The 18764-nt window shown below is 31.8% G+C and overlaps 2 protein-coding genes across 32 annotated transcripts; both read left to right on the top strand.

Moving 5' to 3' along the window:
* Window positions 1–703: 703 nt before the first annotated feature.
* On the top strand, window positions 704–9821 carry LOC105767124 (uncharacterized). 31 transcript variants are annotated; one of them, XR_008192785.1, is made up of 8 exons: window positions 704–988; window positions 1255–1289; window positions 1377–1417; window positions 5691–6058; window positions 6134–6389; window positions 7680–7759; window positions 8717–8874; window positions 9636–9821. XR_008192785.1 is itself a non-coding variant. In XM_052626460.1 (6 exons), exons 1-5 carry the CDS (start codon window positions 723–725, stop codon window positions 3908–3910), a joined length of 438 nt encoding a protein of 145 aa, XP_052482420.1. In that variant the 5' UTR covers window positions 704–722; the 3' UTR covers window positions 3911–3957; window positions 5323–5606. The 31 variants fall into 31 exon arrangements, 7 of the variants coding, with proteins under 7 accessions (XP_052482420.1, XP_052482421.1, XP_052482422.1 ...); XR_008192794.1 differs by adding an exon at window positions 3874–3957 and having other exon boundaries at window positions 704–983; window positions 1264–1289; window positions 6134–8874; XR_008192792.1 differs by adding an exon at window positions 3874–3957 and having other exon boundaries at window positions 704–983; window positions 6134–8874.
* A 1412-nt stretch (window positions 9822–11233) lies between these two features.
* Window positions 11234–18296, top strand: LOC105767232 (serine/threonine-protein kinase ATG1c). The gene is made up of 13 exons (XM_052626662.1): window positions 11234–11724; window positions 12851–12968; window positions 13054–13112; window positions 13442–13506; window positions 14204–14297; window positions 14382–14462; window positions 14612–14720; window positions 15221–15293; window positions 15381–15751; window positions 15885–16243; window positions 16807–17077; window positions 17593–17663; window positions 17882–18296. Exons 1-13 carry the CDS (start codon window positions 11482–11484, stop codon window positions 18110–18112), a joined length of 2145 nt encoding a protein of 714 aa, XP_052482622.1. The 5' UTR covers window positions 11234–11481; the 3' UTR covers window positions 18113–18296.
* The last annotated feature ends 468 nt before the right edge of the window (window positions 18297–18764 follow it).

The raw sequence follows: 18764 nt of genomic DNA, 5'->3' as shown, positions 1-18764 counted from the left end.
GCATGACCATTTTAGTTTTTGTTTTATTTTATTTCATGTTATTATACTTTTTACTATTTTAACCTTAAGTATTTAATTAGAAACTATATAATGGTTGTCCATATTTGTCCACTCAAATATTTAATGGTCAATTACAACATAAGGACTCCACATAATAAAAGCCTTAACAATGTAACACTTTAACAAATAGCTAGCCACTTTTGCATTTTACGAATTAAGTCCTTTTATCAAATTGAGCACACAAACGATAAAGTTTTCACACGAAACTTTCACACATATTAATTCACATACTGTAAACACCAAAAATAATATTAAAATAATTTTACGACTTCAGATTTGTGGTTCTAAAATCACTGTTCCAATTTAGTTAAAATCGGGTTGTTGCAGACAACTTGTAATAATAGATTATATACTTTTTTCTTTCATTAGGTTTTTATCCCATAGAGTTTTTTCTAATAATTTTTTACGAGACATTTTTATTAATGGACACCTAATGAGGAGTGTTGTAAATCTATTGATAAATGGATGTTCATAACCTCAAATTTATCTTATTGTAACATTTAAAGAATGAATACCCATAACCCCTAAATTCATTTTCTTGAAACCCCTAAATCATTTACAAGGTACCTTAATATTTGTCTTTAATGCTTTATGAATTATGGTATTTAAATCCCTATAAATAGAAAACATGTACAAACTTACAACATGTTTGATTGAAGGTAATGGCTATGCCATTACTTACCTATTACAAGTCTTCCCACTTAAACAGATGTTTAGTTGAAGGGAATACCCTATTACGGGTGTATTCCATTCGGGATTTTAGCAGAAAATTTTGGGGATTTCTATTCCCTTCCCTCTACACTGTTTACCCATTCATTCCCATATCAACCCTATTTTACCCTCACAAATTCTCACCTCAAAAACACTCAATGGCAGCCATTTCTTGCTTCCTCCGACTTCGGCATTCCTCCCCTTCATCCAAGGTCAGGTAAACATTTTTTGTTAATTTTTTATTTGTTTGTGGTTTAAGGTAAAAGATGAAATTCTAGTTTTTTTTCCTCCTTTCTTTTGTTTTACTTTATTTTAGATTTTTTTTACTTGATTGATCATCTGGATGTTTATGGGTTGTCGGTACGGTTGATTTGGGGTTTCAGATTATAGTTTAGGGTTGTGAATTTCATTTTTTTTTAAATTACTTATTTGAATTTGATTGATGGAACCTTGTGTTGGTAATAAGTTTCGACTTGGTCGTAGGATCGGCAGTGGCTCTTTTGGAGAGATCTATCTGGGTTCGTCCCATGCTTCTTCTTTTTTCCCTTTGCCTATTTGAGTGTAAGTTGGTGTTTTTTTTAATTTTTTATAATCTCCCTTTTCAGGTACGAACCTTCAAACCAACGAAGAGGTTGCCATTAAGTTTGTGAGTAGTCTTTGTTTAAAATTTACTTTCTATTTTTGTTGATTTTCTTGCTTTTTGGTTGTTTTCTTGTATGGTGACTGTAGTTTGTTGCTTTTAAGTTTTAAGTTTAACATTCTAAAAAGTAGCGATGTAGTTGCTGCTCTGTTTAGGTTTTAACCTGACCTTGTGTCTATTAAATTTCATGTGTTAACTAATGTTTAGAACTTAGTGATGCAGTCGAGCCATGCTGTCATAATGTTAAGGTAATGAGTTGTGGAAATCTTTTATTCATTAGTTAGTTGGCTTCTAGCCGAGGTGCATGTGAAGGAGAAATTCTATTCCGATTTCTTTGAGGTGGTTCAGGGGAAGCATGGAAATTGTGCTGATGTTTGGAGCAACTTGACATTATGCTTATGGTTTTTCACAAACTCCGGGTAAAATAGAAAGCATATTATTAGTCATGGTTCAAAATGATGGGATCATCATATCTCATCAGAAAGAGGATCAAATTTGTTAATAAGTGAATATTTGCATCATAGTGGACAAGAAGAACATGCTCTGGATGGTTATATCCTGAGATAAATAAGGTTGAATGGGGTGACTTTCTTTTTAGTGTTGATTACCGATTTATCATTCTATGCATGTTGTTCTCATTATTTTCTCTCACTTGGTCTAAATTCATTTAATGTTTATCAATAAATCAATGATGCTTATATGTTTCTGTCAGAAAAAAAAAGGCTTCATCTAAATGTTTAAGTGGTGAAAAGGCTTTGGAGGAATTGCCCCTAGCAAAAAAAATAATAATAAAAGAAAGAAACGTTGCGGCTAATTTTTCAAAAGCTATGAGATCTGAGGCCTTTCTCATTTCCTTCTACCACTTTTTGCAAAATACCCATTTTTTATATTTGATTCTTAAGTCATTCTTCTTTTACATAGTTGTAGTTTTGTGAAGAATGATGATGTATGCACGGGGCTTTTAGCAGCTGTGATCCTGATGCAAATTTTCTATTAAGTAATTAGCAAAATGACTGATTGGCAATGTGTTTTTCTCATTGGGATGTCTTGTTTGAGTTTTTTTGGCTTACTTGGTCTGTGAATGTTGCCAATCCCACTGAATATATCTTATTTGCAGTTTACAATATAAAAGTGCATAGTCTTTGTTGCTAGGTCTAGTCATTGATACCTCTCTTGGAACAACTCAAACAAAGCTTTGTCTTTCCTAAATGCAAAATGTATTTGCTTTGGGATAGGCACGTTAAACTTTGTCAGGCCTTTTATGATGCGCTTCATGTGTTGATTTCATCAATTGTAGCATCGTCCTCCTCTTAAATTGCTACTTTGAAGCATTGAAAATTTAGTTGCCTGAGAGTCACTCTTTTTACTATCTTTCTTGGTGCATTAGTTAGTTTGTGACTGATTAGAGGATTATGTCCGACATTTTTAGTTTAATTTTCACCTTTGTCCCTACTTTCTGTTTGAGTATTTTAATTTGATCTATGTTTTAGCTAAAGGAGTGGTTGAAGGTAGTAACAAGGGGAAAAATATCACTCAAGGGTGTGCTAAGGTAGCAACAAGACAATATATACATGTTAAACTACATTTACAATTCAGATTTGATCTTTTTACTTTAAACAAGAACATTTTGGTTATATTTAATTTTCGATATGTTTTTAGTTTTGATATGTTTCATTTAAAACTATTTTTATTTTCGATATCTTTAATTTATGTTATATTTAATTTTGGTCTTCAAACAATGTTTTATATTACTTATATTGTTTGATTAAAATTATAACTAAACAATGTTTCATATTACTTATATTATTTGATTAAAATTATAATTAACATTACAAAATTATAATTAACATCACAAAATTATCTCAATAAACGAAACAAAAAAGCAGAAAGCAAAATGCTACAAACAAATCATGTTATGGTAAGAATGTAATGTATATGGAGTTTTAGATTTTATCCTATAATCGAATTGAGTTAATACAAAATAAAAGAAATTAAGACCTTATTTTCTTTTCTCATAAAAATTATTAAATTCATATTATTTTTTCCTTTTACTAATTTTAACTATTCAAACAAAATAATATATATTTTCTATTTACAATTATTAATTCAAATAAAACATTAGTTAATTACAATGTGAGGATGAATACAAACTTTTAGAAGGTAAATTAAAGATTGAATATTTTAAAATTTTCATATAATATATGTATATTTCGTAGAACTGGAAACTATGTTATTTAGATGTGGATATGTTAAATGGGGTTTTTTTAAATAATTATTAAACGTTAGTCATTAATTAATCAAATCCACAAAAACACATTCTTTTCTTTTCTTTATTTGTTTTTTCTTTTTTGGGTGATTGTTAAATAAATGAATTTCAAGTTTTTACTTGCTAAGATAGTTGTAATTTCTATTTTGTGCTTTGTAAAGATTCTTAATATGTATTGTTTATTTTTCTTTGATAGTGTGTTATTGCTTCCTCTTCTTCTTTGGCTTGTTTAATTGTTTCCTCCACCCACAGTTGAGTGTCTTGTATTCACTGAATCACTGTAAGTTCTTTGGCAATTAAATTCTTTGATTTTATTTTACTGTTATTGGAATTAAAATTGGAGAAATGTGACTCTTTTACTACGATTTGAAGATATGTAACACATAATATCTTGTAGTAATGGCTCGTTTGCCTTTAATAGTACAAAGTGTGAGGCGTAAAAGAATTGGTCTTGCATTGACAATATGGTTGCAAATGTGTACAATTGCGAGTTGGTTCTTACTTACATTGGGTGCCATCCATAGCCTACATACTTATAGACCAAGGATTAGATCCTATGTGTTAGATTTTTTTGCAAAACGAGATTATGTGAAAAAACTTGTATATGCTAGTGACGAGACCTGTATTGAACAAGTTAGGATGAATATAATTACCTTTTTTAAACTATATGAGATGTTACAAACTTTAGGGGGATCGAAGTCGTCAAGGAACATGCTTGTTGATGAGCAAGTAACAATGTTTTTACATATCATTTCTAATCACCTTAAAAATCGAGTTATCAAGCATCACTTTAATAGGTCAGGGGAAACCGTTAGCAAATCATTTCACAATGTTTTAAATGCTGTCATACGTTTACAAGATGTGTTATTTAAAAAGGCAGAGCCAATTACAGCTAATTCTACAGACCCATGGTGGAAATGATTCAAGATATTGGAGTGAGTTCTATATATAGCTTGTACATAATTTAGTTGATTTAGATTTAAATATTGTATCCTAACGCAAGGTTCTATACATGTGATGTAGAATTGCTTTGGTGCTTTAGATGGAACTCACATCAAGATTAGGGTTCCAGTAGTTGATAAACCTAGATATCGAACGCGAAAAGGTGACATAGCAACAAATAGGTTAGGTGTTTGTACACCTGATATGCATTTTGTTTATGTTCTTCCTGGTTAGGAAGGTTCTGTTGTTGATGGACGGGTTCTTCAAGATGCCATTAGTAGGAGACTTGGACTAAAAGTTCCTCATGGTAAAGTGCAAAATTAGAGGACTTTGAATTAATCTTTAAGATAATACTTTTTTGGGAAATTAACCATGACAAATAATTTTTTTATAGGTTGTTATTATCTAATTGATGCTGGATACACAAATTGTGAGGGATTTCTTGCACCTTTTAGAGGACAAAGATATTATTTGAATGAGTGGCATCAGAGTTACCAGCCAAGTACTTTAGAAGAATTTTTCAATATGAAACATGCTTTAGCATGTAATGTTATTGAAATATGCTTTAGGTTATTAAAACTTAGATAGGAAATACTTAGGAGTCCATCATTCTATCTTGTGAGGGTGCACAATAGAATTATTATTGCATTTTGTTTGCTCCATAATTTTATTCGAACTTATATGAGTCTTGATCCTATTGAAGCAGAGTTGAGAGAATGATTGCCTAGTAATGTGATAGATGATGATGAACCGAATATTGTAAATATTCATCCATCAGATGCATGGGCTACTTGGAGGATGGAACTAGCCAACCAAATGTTCGATGAATGGCAAACATCTAAAAATTAGTTAGGTTTAGGGTAAAAATAGTAAACGTTAATTGTTTATGTTATTTCATGTATCTAGTTTATGAAACTTTGGTGGTGTTTGAATTGTTTTTTGTATTGTACTAGACTTGTTGAATTATAATTTATTTCTTTTGATTCATCATGTGTTATAATTTTATAAAGTGTTGATCTTTTAATTCATAATATTTAACTTAATTTTAATTTATTTTTTTTCTTAAGATAGTTATGTTAGGTTTTTCACAATCAAGTGTTTCTTCCCAAAATTCTCGAGGAACCAAAAAGAAATGGGTTCCAGAAGAAGATGCTGCGTTGGTTTCTTGTATGGTTGACTTGCACAATGTTGGAACCTTTAATACTGATACGGGATTCAAAGCCGGTTATTTAAATGAGTTGGAAAAAATGTTAGAAAAATTTTTACCCAATGCCATGTTGAAGGCTAAACCTAATCTTGAATTGAGGATTAGGACATTGAAAAGGGATTGGTCAATCGTTTACGGCATGTTTAATGGAAAAAACAATAGCGGTTTTGGTTGGGATGAGCATAGGCAGCTTGTTGTTGCTGAAGATCCGGTGTGAAACTCATATATAAATGTAAGAATTATTTCAAGTCTTTAGTATCTTATTTTGACCAAACTTATATCTAATATGAATTCCTTATTTTTATAGAGTCATAAAGAAGCCGGTCAATTCAAACATCGTAGTTTCCCTTATTATGACTAACTTACTGCCATATTCGTAAAAGATCGAGCCACTAGGAAAGATGCTTAAACAGCTGCTGGTATTATTGAAGAAATATATGTTAAGGATGTAGCTACTACAAATATTCATGAAGAAAGAAATGATTTCTATGGATGCGAAGTTGATGTTTCTTCGGATGACATGGATGTTTTAGCTACACAACCGCAACCAGCTAGAAACTAAGGTGATTCCACATTTTCAAAGAAGAAAAAAAAATATTTCTGATGCAAGTAATCATATTTCTTCTATTTCATTTCATGATGCTGCCACTTTATTGGCGGAAAACATACAGATTGTTGGCGTTGAAAACAGTAGGAGTATTGCCTCTGAAGTGCTAATTCAACAAAAGTCAGAAATGACCATTCAAGAAAGAGCTTTAAATTTATATCCAACATTATGTGAAGTAGAAGGTTTAACTGAGGATGAGCACTATTGTGCATTGAGTAAAATTCCAAATCATCCAACACAAATGCTCATTTTCTTTAGTTTACCTTCTTTTGTGCGATTGGAATGAGTCATGTAACAGCTCTATTTTGACCCTAATCGAACAAAGTGGTTTCGGGACCACAAATCTGAGTCAAAAAAATAATTTAAAATTATTTTTGGTATTTGCAGTATGTGAATTACTATGTGTAAAAATTTCGTATAAAAATTTGATCGTTTGAGTGCTTAATTTGATAAAAAGGGCTTAATCGCGCAAAATAAAAATTTAGGGGTTAAATCTAAAAGCATCTATTTGTTGTTGTCTTTTTAATTAGAAGGTTTAAAGATGCAATTTAACTACTATTTAGATAGTGGGTGGATAAGGTCAAAACTAACCTTAATATATAAAGGTTATAATTATTTTTAATAAGGTTAAATTAGTAAATTACAAATTATTATAATACATAATAGTTAAAACATAAAATATAGTTTGTATCATCTTCTTTAGCCAAAATTGAGATGAAAGAAAGCCATTAAAAGAAGAAGGTTCGGCCATATTCTTGCTTAATTAAAGGTTTGTTTTTGTTTGGTTTTTGAAAATTTTTATGTTTTTAAGATCGTTGCTTTGTGTACTACAAGACCCATGCTTTAATTTTAGAATTTGGTGATGATTTTGTGATATGCCATTGATGAATGCTTGAGCTTTGTGATAGTTGATGATAAAATATGAAAGATATGTGAAAGATTAACATGTTTTGTCTTTGAATTTTTGGTGAAATTGAGTAATTAGGGCTAAATTATGAAATTAAATTTTTGAGGGACTAAAATGTGAAATAAATGAAATGTGTGGACTTGTATGAGCACTAGGAACATTCGGCCCTTGTATAGTGTGGGCAAATTTTGTGTATTTTGTGTTTTATGCAATAGGGACTAAATTGTAAAAAGTGTAAATGTCATGGGTAAAATGATAATTTGCCAATTTATGTATTTTTGGACTAAATTTAATGTAATAATATTTAATTTAGCTCATTTTTAATATATTTAAATCAAGAACCAAAGAAATCAGAGTTTGATCGGGGAAAAGCTAAAGTTGTCGACTAATCGTCCGGTTTCGATTTTTCACTATCTGAGGTAAGTCTATTAGCTATTTAATGTTATTAAATCGGTATATATGTATGTAAATGTATTGTATTTTTGTTGAACTTTAATTTAAATGTATATTGATTGAAATAAAATAAAGTATGAATGATATACATGTATTATTAATGTTCAAATATATATATAGGTTTATACTTATATAAACCTTTAAATTTTGTGAAAGTATAAATGGTATATAAGTATATACATGTATAAATTATTGGATTAATCAAAGATATGTATAAGATATATGTATATATATAAGGTTCGAATGATTATATAAGTATATATATATGTATAAACACATGGATTTGATTTGTGATATGTATGTTATAATTGTATATATAGATTGAATAAGCATGCAAATATACATGTATGTGTTGTGTATTGAATTTAGATATGTCATTATATAAGTATATGAGGATCGATTATGCATATATATATGTATAAGTTCTTGTTTTGAAATTGAGTATGAATTTATACATTTATATGGTAGATTTGAATATGTATGAATGTACATGTATAATTTCTTGAATTGAAATTAAGTATGGAATTATATATGTATACATGAGGTCGAATGTGAATGCATATGCATATGTATAAGTTTTGTATTGAATTAATGGTATGAAATTATTAGCTTAGATTATTTTAATATGTTGAATGTTAAATGTATATTATTTAAGTATATTATAAGTTAATAGTATGATAGTAGTAGTAGGATCCAAAATATAAGGTTATGTATAAATATGTTTGGTGGAATCATTGAGTTATGAAGTGGAATTGATAATACAAATTATATATATATATATATATATATATATATATATATATATATCCATGTGTTCAAAGAGAAAGATTATAAGTTTTGAGCTGAATTTTACGTATGGATTTATATCCATAAATAGTTCGAATACGAGATACAACTTATGTGAATTGAGATTTCAAGCTCAGTGCCTAGAAGACTTATTGCCAGTGAGATAATTCAGACTCTATGTCTAGCAAGCTGGATGCTAGTGAAACAATTCAGACTCTACGTCTAGCAAGTTGGATGCCGGTGAAACATTTCGGACTTTAAGTCTAGCAGGCCAAAAGCCAGTGTACTGAATCAGGTATTAAACCTAGTAGGCAAAGTGCTAGTGAATCTGTTTATGTTACGTGTTTAAATATAATGGATATGCGAATGAATTATGTCATATGAATTTGAAGAACATGCACATATATTCGGTCATTGGATATTGATGAGCATATAAGCATTCGTTTATATGTAATTGAAGAGCATATATATATATTTGTTCTTATGCATTTGCTAAGTTTATATATATTCGGATGTATGCATGTGATAATCTATATATATGCATTTGGTATATGCATTTAATAAGCATCTACGTATCTGATGAAATGCATTTTTGGTAAGTAGGAATATATTCGGTTAAATTTGTTTGAGGTATATGTATATATATACATTCAGTGATAATCTTTGTTAAGCATATATATATATGCATTCAGCTATTCTTGTTTAAAGTGTACATGCATTTGGTTTTAAATGTTGATAATTAATGTCAGCATTTGACTATATGTAACTGATATGTAAATGTATTGGTTGTAAAGTTTGATGAGTATTTATAAATACATTTGATTATATGCATGTCATATATATATATGTACTCTTTGATATGAATGCTATGAGTTCATATATTTGGTTATAAATAAGATGTTTATGAATAACAATATTCAAATGGTAATATATGTAGTATTAGCGATTTCATTAAGTATCATAATAAATTATATAATTTATTTTATATTTAGTTATCTTGTAAACTTACAAAGCTATAAAAACTTACTTTGTTTGTTTATGTCTTTCATTTTATAGATTTAAAGATCAAGCTTCAAGCTTGAGGATCGTCAACAAGATCATCACTCTATCTACTCTCTCGGTATTAAAATGTTTTAAATTTTAATTATGACATGTATAGACTAGATAAATGTTTTGAAGGTCATACTTTGTTATATTGTATATTAATTTAATAGCCATACGGAAATGGTTTATTTCCTTATAGATTTGTTGGATTGTAATGTCTTTATTTTGTTTTAAATGATCTAAGTGAAGCTCATAATATGTCATATTTAATATTAGATCAAGTTTATTAAATTTTAAATATTTATATACAATGTATATGTTTTGATTTTGCAATGGTTGTGTTTTGTTCAATAATGCCTCGTAACTTTAATTCGGCGACGGATACAAGTTAGGGGTGTTACAGGTCAGAAGATTTCTTGCTTACCATTAAAAATCATGGTTATGTTGATGATATTTTGGTAATTTTTTGTGTTTGTAATATTTGGATGGTATAATGACATGATAGAATGTCATTACAATGTTGTAACTTTTGATGTTGTAAAATTTTATAACATATGGATTATGACATATAAACTAATGAAATCATGCAACTTTTTTAATATATGAATATTATGTTTGGATGTGAAATATAATTCTCAAGTTATTTATTACTTCTAATATTTTATTTTTTATTGTAGAATAATTAAATTATTTGTTTCACTAATGATATTTTAGCACATTAAATATGTATTGCGTTTAAAAATAATAAAGTAGATTATATATTATTTTTATAGTATTATATATTATAATTTTAGTAAATTCATATAATAATAATTATATTAAATTATATATTTTTTATTAAATTATATTTAATAATAATTATGTTAAAATATGGTTAAATTATTTATTATTTTATTAAATTATTTTAATATTAATCTTATTAAAATTTAATAACAATAACAATAATCATCTATCTAAAAAATTCTACTAAGAGTATTCTAGTCATTTTAGTTTTTTTCCTTATGCTATTAACATTATTTCATTCATCTAAACACAAGAATATTATTAAAGTTCCATTCCATTTCATTCAACCAAACAATTGAATTACTGATTACAACTCTATTCAATTACAGTTCTATTCCATTACAGTGAACCAAACGTACCTTTATTGCATCCTAACTGAAAGTTGAATCATCTTTCCATTTTTATTATTGTTTTAATTTTATAATAAAAAAATTATTTAAGAAACATTAAAATTTTTAGTTCCACATCTAATAAAAATTGATTAAAAGGATATTTATTAGTAAACTTGGAAAATGCAAATTAAAGTATTAAATAATTCATAAAAGGCGAAAAAGTCGCTTTTGTCTAACCAATGTCTGACGGACAGGTGTTAAAAAGCTGATATCGGAGCTTTTCCATCATCACCTACCACACTGATCCACCCAATTAAAAACCGCCAACGCACTAACATCCGTGGTTACACCGTATAAGTAACCGTATCTTAAAATATATACACCGTCTAATTCCGCTTTTAGCTTATGGTTTTCATAAAAAAACAAAATAATCATCGAATCACAAAACGTTAATCCTCAATTACGTTCGCTAATCCCAATTAATAATCTCAATAATTCAACCCATAACAAATAGAATGCAAAATTTTAGAGAACTCATTAATCAAGTTCTCATCTCACCCTCCTTCCTCACTCTTCCTCAGATTATTTTTCTTTGCACGGTGAATCGGAAATCCAATTAATGTTCGGGTCGGATCTTCCGATGATCCAAATTCCAGTATTCTATACCATATTTTAAAGCTTCAAGCTCTGGAGTCGGATCCTTGGGCTTTTTTCTCTCTCTTTTTGTTCCAGGTTCGTCTGTAATGGCTCAAGCAACGGGGAGGGGAAGAGTGGTAGGGAACTATTTAGTGGGCCGGAAAATCGGGTCGGGTTCCTTTTCGATTGTTTGGCATGCGAGGCATCGAGTTCATGGAACCGAGGTGGCGATAAAGGAGATCGTAACGGGTCGACTCAATAAGAAGTTGCAAGATAGTTTGATGTTGGAAATCTTTATTTTGAAGAGAATCAATCATCCTAATATTATTCGACTGCATGATATTGTTGAGGTTCGTTTCTTCTTGTTCCCTTTTATTTAATTGTTTCCTTTTACTATTAGATTTTAGGGAGTTGTTTGGATGCCGATAAAGGAGAGGAAGAAGTGGCGGAAATGTAGCTATTTGAACATGACTTGTTTACCTAAGGTAGGGACTGAAATTTGAGGCGCCATTTATTGAGGGAAAGTTCTTCTTTTAAGGAAAATGATGAAAGAACGGAGGATGTGGATTCTTTTTAACTGAAGATATTTTAGAATGCGATATTGAAAATGAGAAGAATCTACTTATTGAAAAGAGCTATCCGCGCATACTCGTATTTGATAGAAGCAGAGAATGAAAGAATTTACGAATAGTGAAATTTCAGTCAATCTATATATTGTATTTTTTTCTTTGCTAAGCAAAGTTTTTTATTAATAAGAAAACTCATTACAGAAAATGAGCAACATCATTTACAGGGGATTGACCACCTAAATTGCACATCACGCCTAATCTAACACAACAAAATCCTTCAAATCAACCCAATGGAATAAACCACCATAAGATTCATCATTTAAACAATAAAAACGTACAATCAATCACCTTATCTAGTCAAATTAACCAGCAATGAAACAAAGTTAAGCCTATAGCATCCATAATCTCCTTCCTATAGCAAAACATTTGACAAATGATGCCATTGGGAATTCAGCAACTAATACTAATGGAGAAGTCTCAAGGATCATGGGAAGCAATTTGGTAAATTTGCAGTGGTCAAGAAACTAAATGGTAAATCTAGTTTTCATGTATTATTTTGTGAAGCTTGCAGCTTATATGTATCTATATCTCTAAAATATTTGCATCCTGCTGGAGTGGTTATATGCTGTGCCCTTCATTCCATGGACTGGTTGGAGTGGAATAATGGATTTTGTAGTAGCAATTTTGCTCTATGAGTTGTAGACGCATTTTGTTAGTGCTTATTTGATCTTTTGTAAGTTGAGATCAACTGGAAAGTGTCACATATACTTTTGATTTGAATTTGAAGTTGTTTGGGATAATGTTGATATGGCATTTCTTTCTTTGTTTACTTTCACTTGTTATATGAGCAATCATGTAGTGTATATCTTAATCATATGTTTATTTTGGTTTATATACCTGTATTTAGGTTCCTGGAAAGATACATCTTGTATTAGAATACTGCAAGGGGGGTGACCTTTCTATGTATATTACACACCATGGATGCGTCCCTGAGGCAACTGCAAAGCATTTCATGCAGCAACTAGGTATGCTGCAAATTGTGTCTGGTTTTTGGTTTTCCTTCTCCTTTGGATTTTGGTCGGTTAAACTGATATGATCATCTTTGTGCAGCGGTTGGCCTACAAGTTCTCCGTGACAATAATCTTATACATCGTGATCTAAAGCCTCAGGTTCATTTCATTCTCTTTAGTTAAAGTTTGAATTTTGGTATAACTTTATGGCTACTTTTGCCTAATAAGGAAAAAAGAAAGCGCAATCGGAAAGGCATATTATTTTCTTTTTGTAACTGTAATAAAATAGAGCATGGATGTAACAGCCTTTTCCCCTTCTAAATCAAGTTTTCTTTTGAACCTTGTTATGAATTGTGATGAAGTTGCATATATTGGTTAATGTTCTTTGGTATAGACTAGTCTTGTCCATGTAAAGTTTTCACTAGTCTTGTCCATGTAAAGTTTCCTTTCAGTAGGTTCTCTTTATAGTGTTGTTGTTTCTGGAACAGAATCTTCTTCTGTCAACAAACGAATGCAATTCAGTTTTAAAGATTGCAGACTTTGGATTTGCAAGGTAAGTGATCGCATTGCTCCACTTACTTATTGGGTGTTATCTTTCCCTTTTTATTTTTGCATTTTTTTTGGAAGGAATTGTGTAAAATGTACTCTTCCATCCTCCTACTCATACGCAATAACCTTGGCTGTATCCATTTGGCTACATGTGCATTGCAAGTAATCTTTTTGGTTGTTGGTACTACAATTTGAGACTGCCCCGCTTCTTTGATTGTTGGTTTTATGTGCTTATCTAGCTTCAGATGTTGTGGAGATGGTTTCTATTCTCAAATTTAAAAGATAAGTGATCTTAGGGTGTAACTACTTCATAATTTGTGCTTGGCATAGTGAAGAATAAAACTGTGGCTTCAAAAACAGGATAAGTTTGAAAATAATTGCCGAAATAAATGTGGCTGCAATGGTCTGGTCTAATTGATTTTTAATTGCTGATATTAGTCAATGAAGTTATTCACAGTTATTGTCTATTATCGTTTCTCATTTGTTGTCATGTTCATATTTAAAATCTTCTACTGCAACTCCTTTGGTGTTGTTTTTCCATTAAAATAAAGCTCATCTGTTTATATAACCCTTAATTTTGGATAGAGGGACAAAAGATGAAAAATATTGAGATTTGGTAGCAACTATGCTGTGCAAATCTGTTTCTAGATGTTTTCCCATGCATAATCTATAATTAGAATATGATATTTCTGTTTTGTCAGATCGCTGCAACCTTGGGGGCTTGCTGAAACGTTATGTGGTTCACCACTTTACATGGCTCCTGAGATAATGCAACTGCAGAAGTACGATGCAAAGGTGATAGTTACTCCACTCTTAGGGCTCCTCGTATTTTGTACGTACCTGAAATTACTGCCTACTAATTTTGACTTTAATACGCAGGCAGATCTCTGGAGTGTTGGGGCTATTTTATTTCAGCTTGTTACGGGGAAAACTCCTTTCACTGGGAACAATCAAATACAGGTTTAAAGAACTTTCTTTTTGTATAAAGTGGGCCCTGCTTTCTCAAAAGTTTTAACTTTAGACTTGCAAATGATGACCTGAGTTGAACAGTGATTCTTTTGGTGAGTTGACAGTTTCCTTGATCTATTTTCATATCTTGTCTTGTGCAGTTACTCCAGAATATTGTGAAATCAACTGAGTTGCTTTTCCCTGTGGAAAACAATTATTTGACTGCTGATTGCAAAGATTTATGTCTAAAACTGCTGCGTCGTAATCCAGGTATTCCAAGAACGTAGAAGTAAATACTAACCTCTAGCATGTAGTATTGAATTATCTGCTTACATATTAGGAAACAGAACAAACATTACACTATTAGGGGCTACTTAATTCTTGGATGATGAGGCTTGCCAAAATTAGAGTACATGAAAGAATGCTCTAGTTTCTAGGCGTCAACCTCAACTGGATATGTAGTTTGTAGCTATAGTTCTTATCCTTACTTTTCACTTGAATTTTGCACAAATTATGTCATCCACCTATTTGTTATTTTAGCCTACTACTTACAAGAATTATTCTAATATAAATAACAGCCTCTAAAATGCTTAGATCATGCAAAGAAAATGATGCTAAGATAAAGCTTTAGTTGATCTGTGAAGACATGGAGCAAAGAGATCAATAAGAGACGTTTCATTCAGCAATGCTATCAGCATAAACTGTGCTGAGCAATTCTTATTTATATGCTTGTCCTCATTCTTGGTGTTCCCTTTATCCTTGTACTGCAGCGGAACGTTTAACATTTCAAGAGTTCTTTAATCACCCATTTCTCTCTCAGGGCCAACCAAATGAACCATTGAGGTAAATGAGGAGATGATTGTTCCCATCTTGTCTTGATATACATTATCCCTCAGTTCCCTAAATAATTTACCATTGCTCTTTTTGCAGGAGTCAGGGAATTTTAGGAAATGGTTATCCATTTTTTGAAAGCAGTCCTGGAAGTGCTGATGAAAGCTTTCAGGAGGATTGTCTTCCCTTCTTTCTGGATGATGATTCTAGTGGTCCTGAAGGGAGCCCTTCCTTTGAAAAGAAGAGGTCCTCAATGAAATCTGGTTATGGATTTTCTCCCAATGCAAAAGATACTGGAGAACAAACTTCTAATCCTTTGAATAAAGTCAATTTTACATCCAAATACAGTGGTACAAGACATAAATTAGATGATCCTAGTTTTAGACATGAAAGCAGCAAGGTTTCAGGTGAAACTCTGCATGAACCTCACAAATCCATGGATCAAAGATCTACGAGTACTCATTCAAGAGGTACCAACAATATTATATGCCGCATTTTGCATATAAATATAATTCCTGCTGTGTCTAGCTAAGCATGTGTCATGAGCAATTGTCTTTGAACAACATGTCTGATTTAATTATCACTTTTGCATTGCTTTCACAGTTGGGGACACACTGGAGTTGAACGACCAAGATTATGTTCTCGTATCAGGACCTCCCATGGATGTGTCATTTTCAGCTAGCACTTCCAAGCCAAACCATGTTCCATACAAACTGGAGAGTCCACCCCTGATCCCCTTTACCAGTAACACCACATCAACAGCTCCTGTGCCAATTGTTGCTGCGACCAATATTAATGTCTATCATGTAGGAAGCTTGGAAAGTCAGAGCTCTGCCCCTGGGACTTCTCCAGGGTCCATCGATGTTGGGGATGCTCTGGAACAGCCATCATCTCATTGCATCCCAAGGATAAAGTCGTTACAGCAGTGCGCATCTGCAATTACAGAGTTAGTGCATGAGAAGGTTAGTCCATAATACACCTACCATAAGTGCATTATGCAAAGTGGTAGAATAACATACTAGTTCTCTTTTTTTTCCCCAATATCTTCTCCTTGCATGTTTAACTGCCATTTAACCAAAAACTGTCTCATTTGTACTTCTCTTGGTATGCTGGAACATTTGATTGGCCCTCTTTGATGGACCTTGGCATGGTCTGTTAACATGCGTTGATGACCATGTATGCTTACACAAGGCAACTAGTGGATGAGTGATCTCACTTCAACTTGCTAGAACCTAGTATTAGGGAAATGTTGTGTGGTTGAAGTAATCACTGTAAACAGCTTTAACATTTAGATCTTTTCACCTATTGCCCTTTTCTGCTGCTCAATATGTGTGACTTTTGGGATCAGGAAGGTTCTTGCATTAGTGGAATATTTTAAATGATATGACTCAATGCCACTCCTAATGATAATTGCTGTTGCTTGAGTGGCTAATTATGCTAGCTGGGTTCTCTTGGTGTTTTCTTTGCTAGCACAAGGTTTATTGAGGTTATTCTATATTGTAACAGTATCATGGTTCTTTGATAGACTGAGGCAGGTAGGCATCTTGAAGCGTTCTCAATCCAGCTTGTGATTCTTGCAATTTGGAAGCAAGCATTGCATATATGTCATACACAGGCTGCATCAGCTATGGAAGGAAGTCCAAGCCAAGAGACAAGCAGACTAAGGAGTAGTACCAGTAAGAAGCGTGGAACGTCTGATACAGAAGAGTATCCAGAAGATATATCCTCGGAGATAGAGAGGGAATTTCTCCAGGAAGTTGAGCATGCTGAGGAACTTTCCAATGTTATTGAGCCTGGTAAGCCTTTGATAATTCTATCTCCCTGCCTCAATAGTTGTTGCTCCACTTTGAAATTGCTCAAAAGAATAAGAGACTGTTGTGGATGCTTTGTGGGCCGAACCTGTTAGGAAAGGCCATTAGTTTTGGTTCTCTAACTAAGGCCTAGTTTTTTTTATTGTGATTTTATTTTAGTTGATTTCTTTCTTTAGGTTTCTGGATTACAATTTTATTTCAGATCCTTGTTTAAAGGACGAATAGAATAATAAAACTGAAGTCGAACTTTTATCAAAACCTAAAGAGATTTGGGTCTCTCCAACGAGTCCTAAGGTTTTAAGTTCCCTTTGATGAGCTTAAGTGATCTTCTTGTTCATCGCCGGTGACTCAATCCCAAACTCATGGTCATAGCAGAGAGCAACTTAAATGTATGACCCTTTTCAATTATTGCTGATGTGTAAGGAAACAAAGTAATGCCACTTGTCTTCATTCTATGAACTTTAAGATTCTAAATTAGCATTTTACCATCATGGTTGCAGGAAGTACAGAGATGCCTGATGCAATGGAGACGATATTTCAGGCTGCCCTTGCTTTGGGAAGACGTGGAGGGGTGAGTCTTCCTGTCACCTTCATATCTATCAATAACCATGACCTTTTATAATATATATATATATATTTATATATATGGTTAGATGATCTTTTATAATATGAAACGAAGTAATATATTTATTTGATGAATGCTATGAAAGTTTCTTGAATTAATGTGATATAAGAAAACAATTGAAGAAAACTTAACTAGCTGAAAATTTCCTGCATGTCTCTTTGCAGGTTGATGAGCTCATGGGCGAAATGGAAAGTGCAGCAAATTTGTATTCAAATGCAGTGTGTTTGTTGATCTTCCTTCTAGTCGAAGCACCATCCCTCATTTTGAACCCTCCATTTTCCCTCACAAACTCAGATCGGTATAGGCTTCGAACTTACATTGATTTTCTTAGAAACAGGCAAGGTTACTCAAGATCTCAGAGGATGGCACTTCTGAGTAGCAAGGATCAGGCATAGGATCAAACAATTTTTCTTTTCTTTTCTAATTTGTGCTCCTGATGACCTGCTCTGTGTCATCGTGTAAAAATATTTATTTGTACAGTTATTCTTTGATAGATGGGAACCGTATCCTGTTTGGATGTTGTAATATTCTCATTTCTGAAATTAAAAAAAAATGATAAAAATTAAAATGTTTCCATTAGTTCTGATCTTCCGACTGCGTTTCATGGCCCTGCTGATCAATGGTCGGTGCATGTATGTGTACTCCTGCCTAATATCACTATGAATGCACGTCACCGTACGTAACAATTATGAGGTCAAAGTATTAAAATAAATGGTTTTTTTAAGGGCAAACGCCCTAAGCGAATAAAAATAATCTCAAGGTAATCGTAAAGCAGTGGAGTTTAAGTACTCCTGAAGGCTGCTCATGAATACGCAATCCAGGCTCCGTGGACGAAGCGGAGTGTGCCATAAGATCAGCTACCATTGGCTTCTCGGTATATACGCATGAAGCAAATCTCGCATTATCAAATACATAGCTGCTATTTTTTTTTCTTTTTTCTCTAGAATTATTTATAAATTTTTATCAACTTTTAAATAAAAAGATAAAACGCATTTGAGTATATTTAAACTTTTATCCTCTTACATTAACAACAATGACAATATTAAT

The sequence above is a fragment of the Gossypium raimondii genome, chromosome 13 (assembly GCF_025698545.1).
Source record: "Gossypium raimondii isolate GPD5lz chromosome 13, ASM2569854v1, whole genome shotgun sequence".
Taxonomy (NCBI): domain Eukaryota; kingdom Viridiplantae; phylum Streptophyta; class Magnoliopsida; order Malvales; family Malvaceae; genus Gossypium; species Gossypium raimondii.
This window is presented reverse-complemented; position numbering and strand designations above follow the sequence as displayed.

Excerpts from the sequence above, each read along its gene's own strand:
- LOC105767124 (XM_052626460.1), top strand. The coding sequence starts at position 723 with ATGGCTATGCCATTACTTACCTATTACAAGTCTTCCCACTTAAACAGA. Across the intron at positions 989-1,254 it reads TCCCCTTCATCCAAGGTCAG|GATCGGCAGTGGCTCTTTTG; the intron begins GTAAACATTTTT and ends ACTTGGTCGTAG. Across the intron at positions 1,418-2,901 it reads AAGAGGTTGCCATTAAGTTT|CTAAAGGAGTGGTTGAAGGT; the intron begins GTGAGTAGTCTT and ends TCTATGTTTTAG.
- LOC105767232 (XM_052626662.1), top strand. The coding sequence starts at position 11,482 with ATGGCTCAAGCAACGGGGAGGGGAAGAGTGGTAGGGAACTATTTAGTG. Across the intron at positions 11,725-12,850 it reads GACTGCATGATATTGTTGAG|GTTCCTGGAAAGATACATCT; the intron begins GTTCGTTTCTTC and ends ACCTGTATTTAG. Across the intron at positions 12,969-13,053 it reads GCATTTCATGCAGCAACTAG|CGGTTGGCCTACAAGTTCTC; the intron begins GTATGCTGCAAA and ends ATCTTTGTGCAG.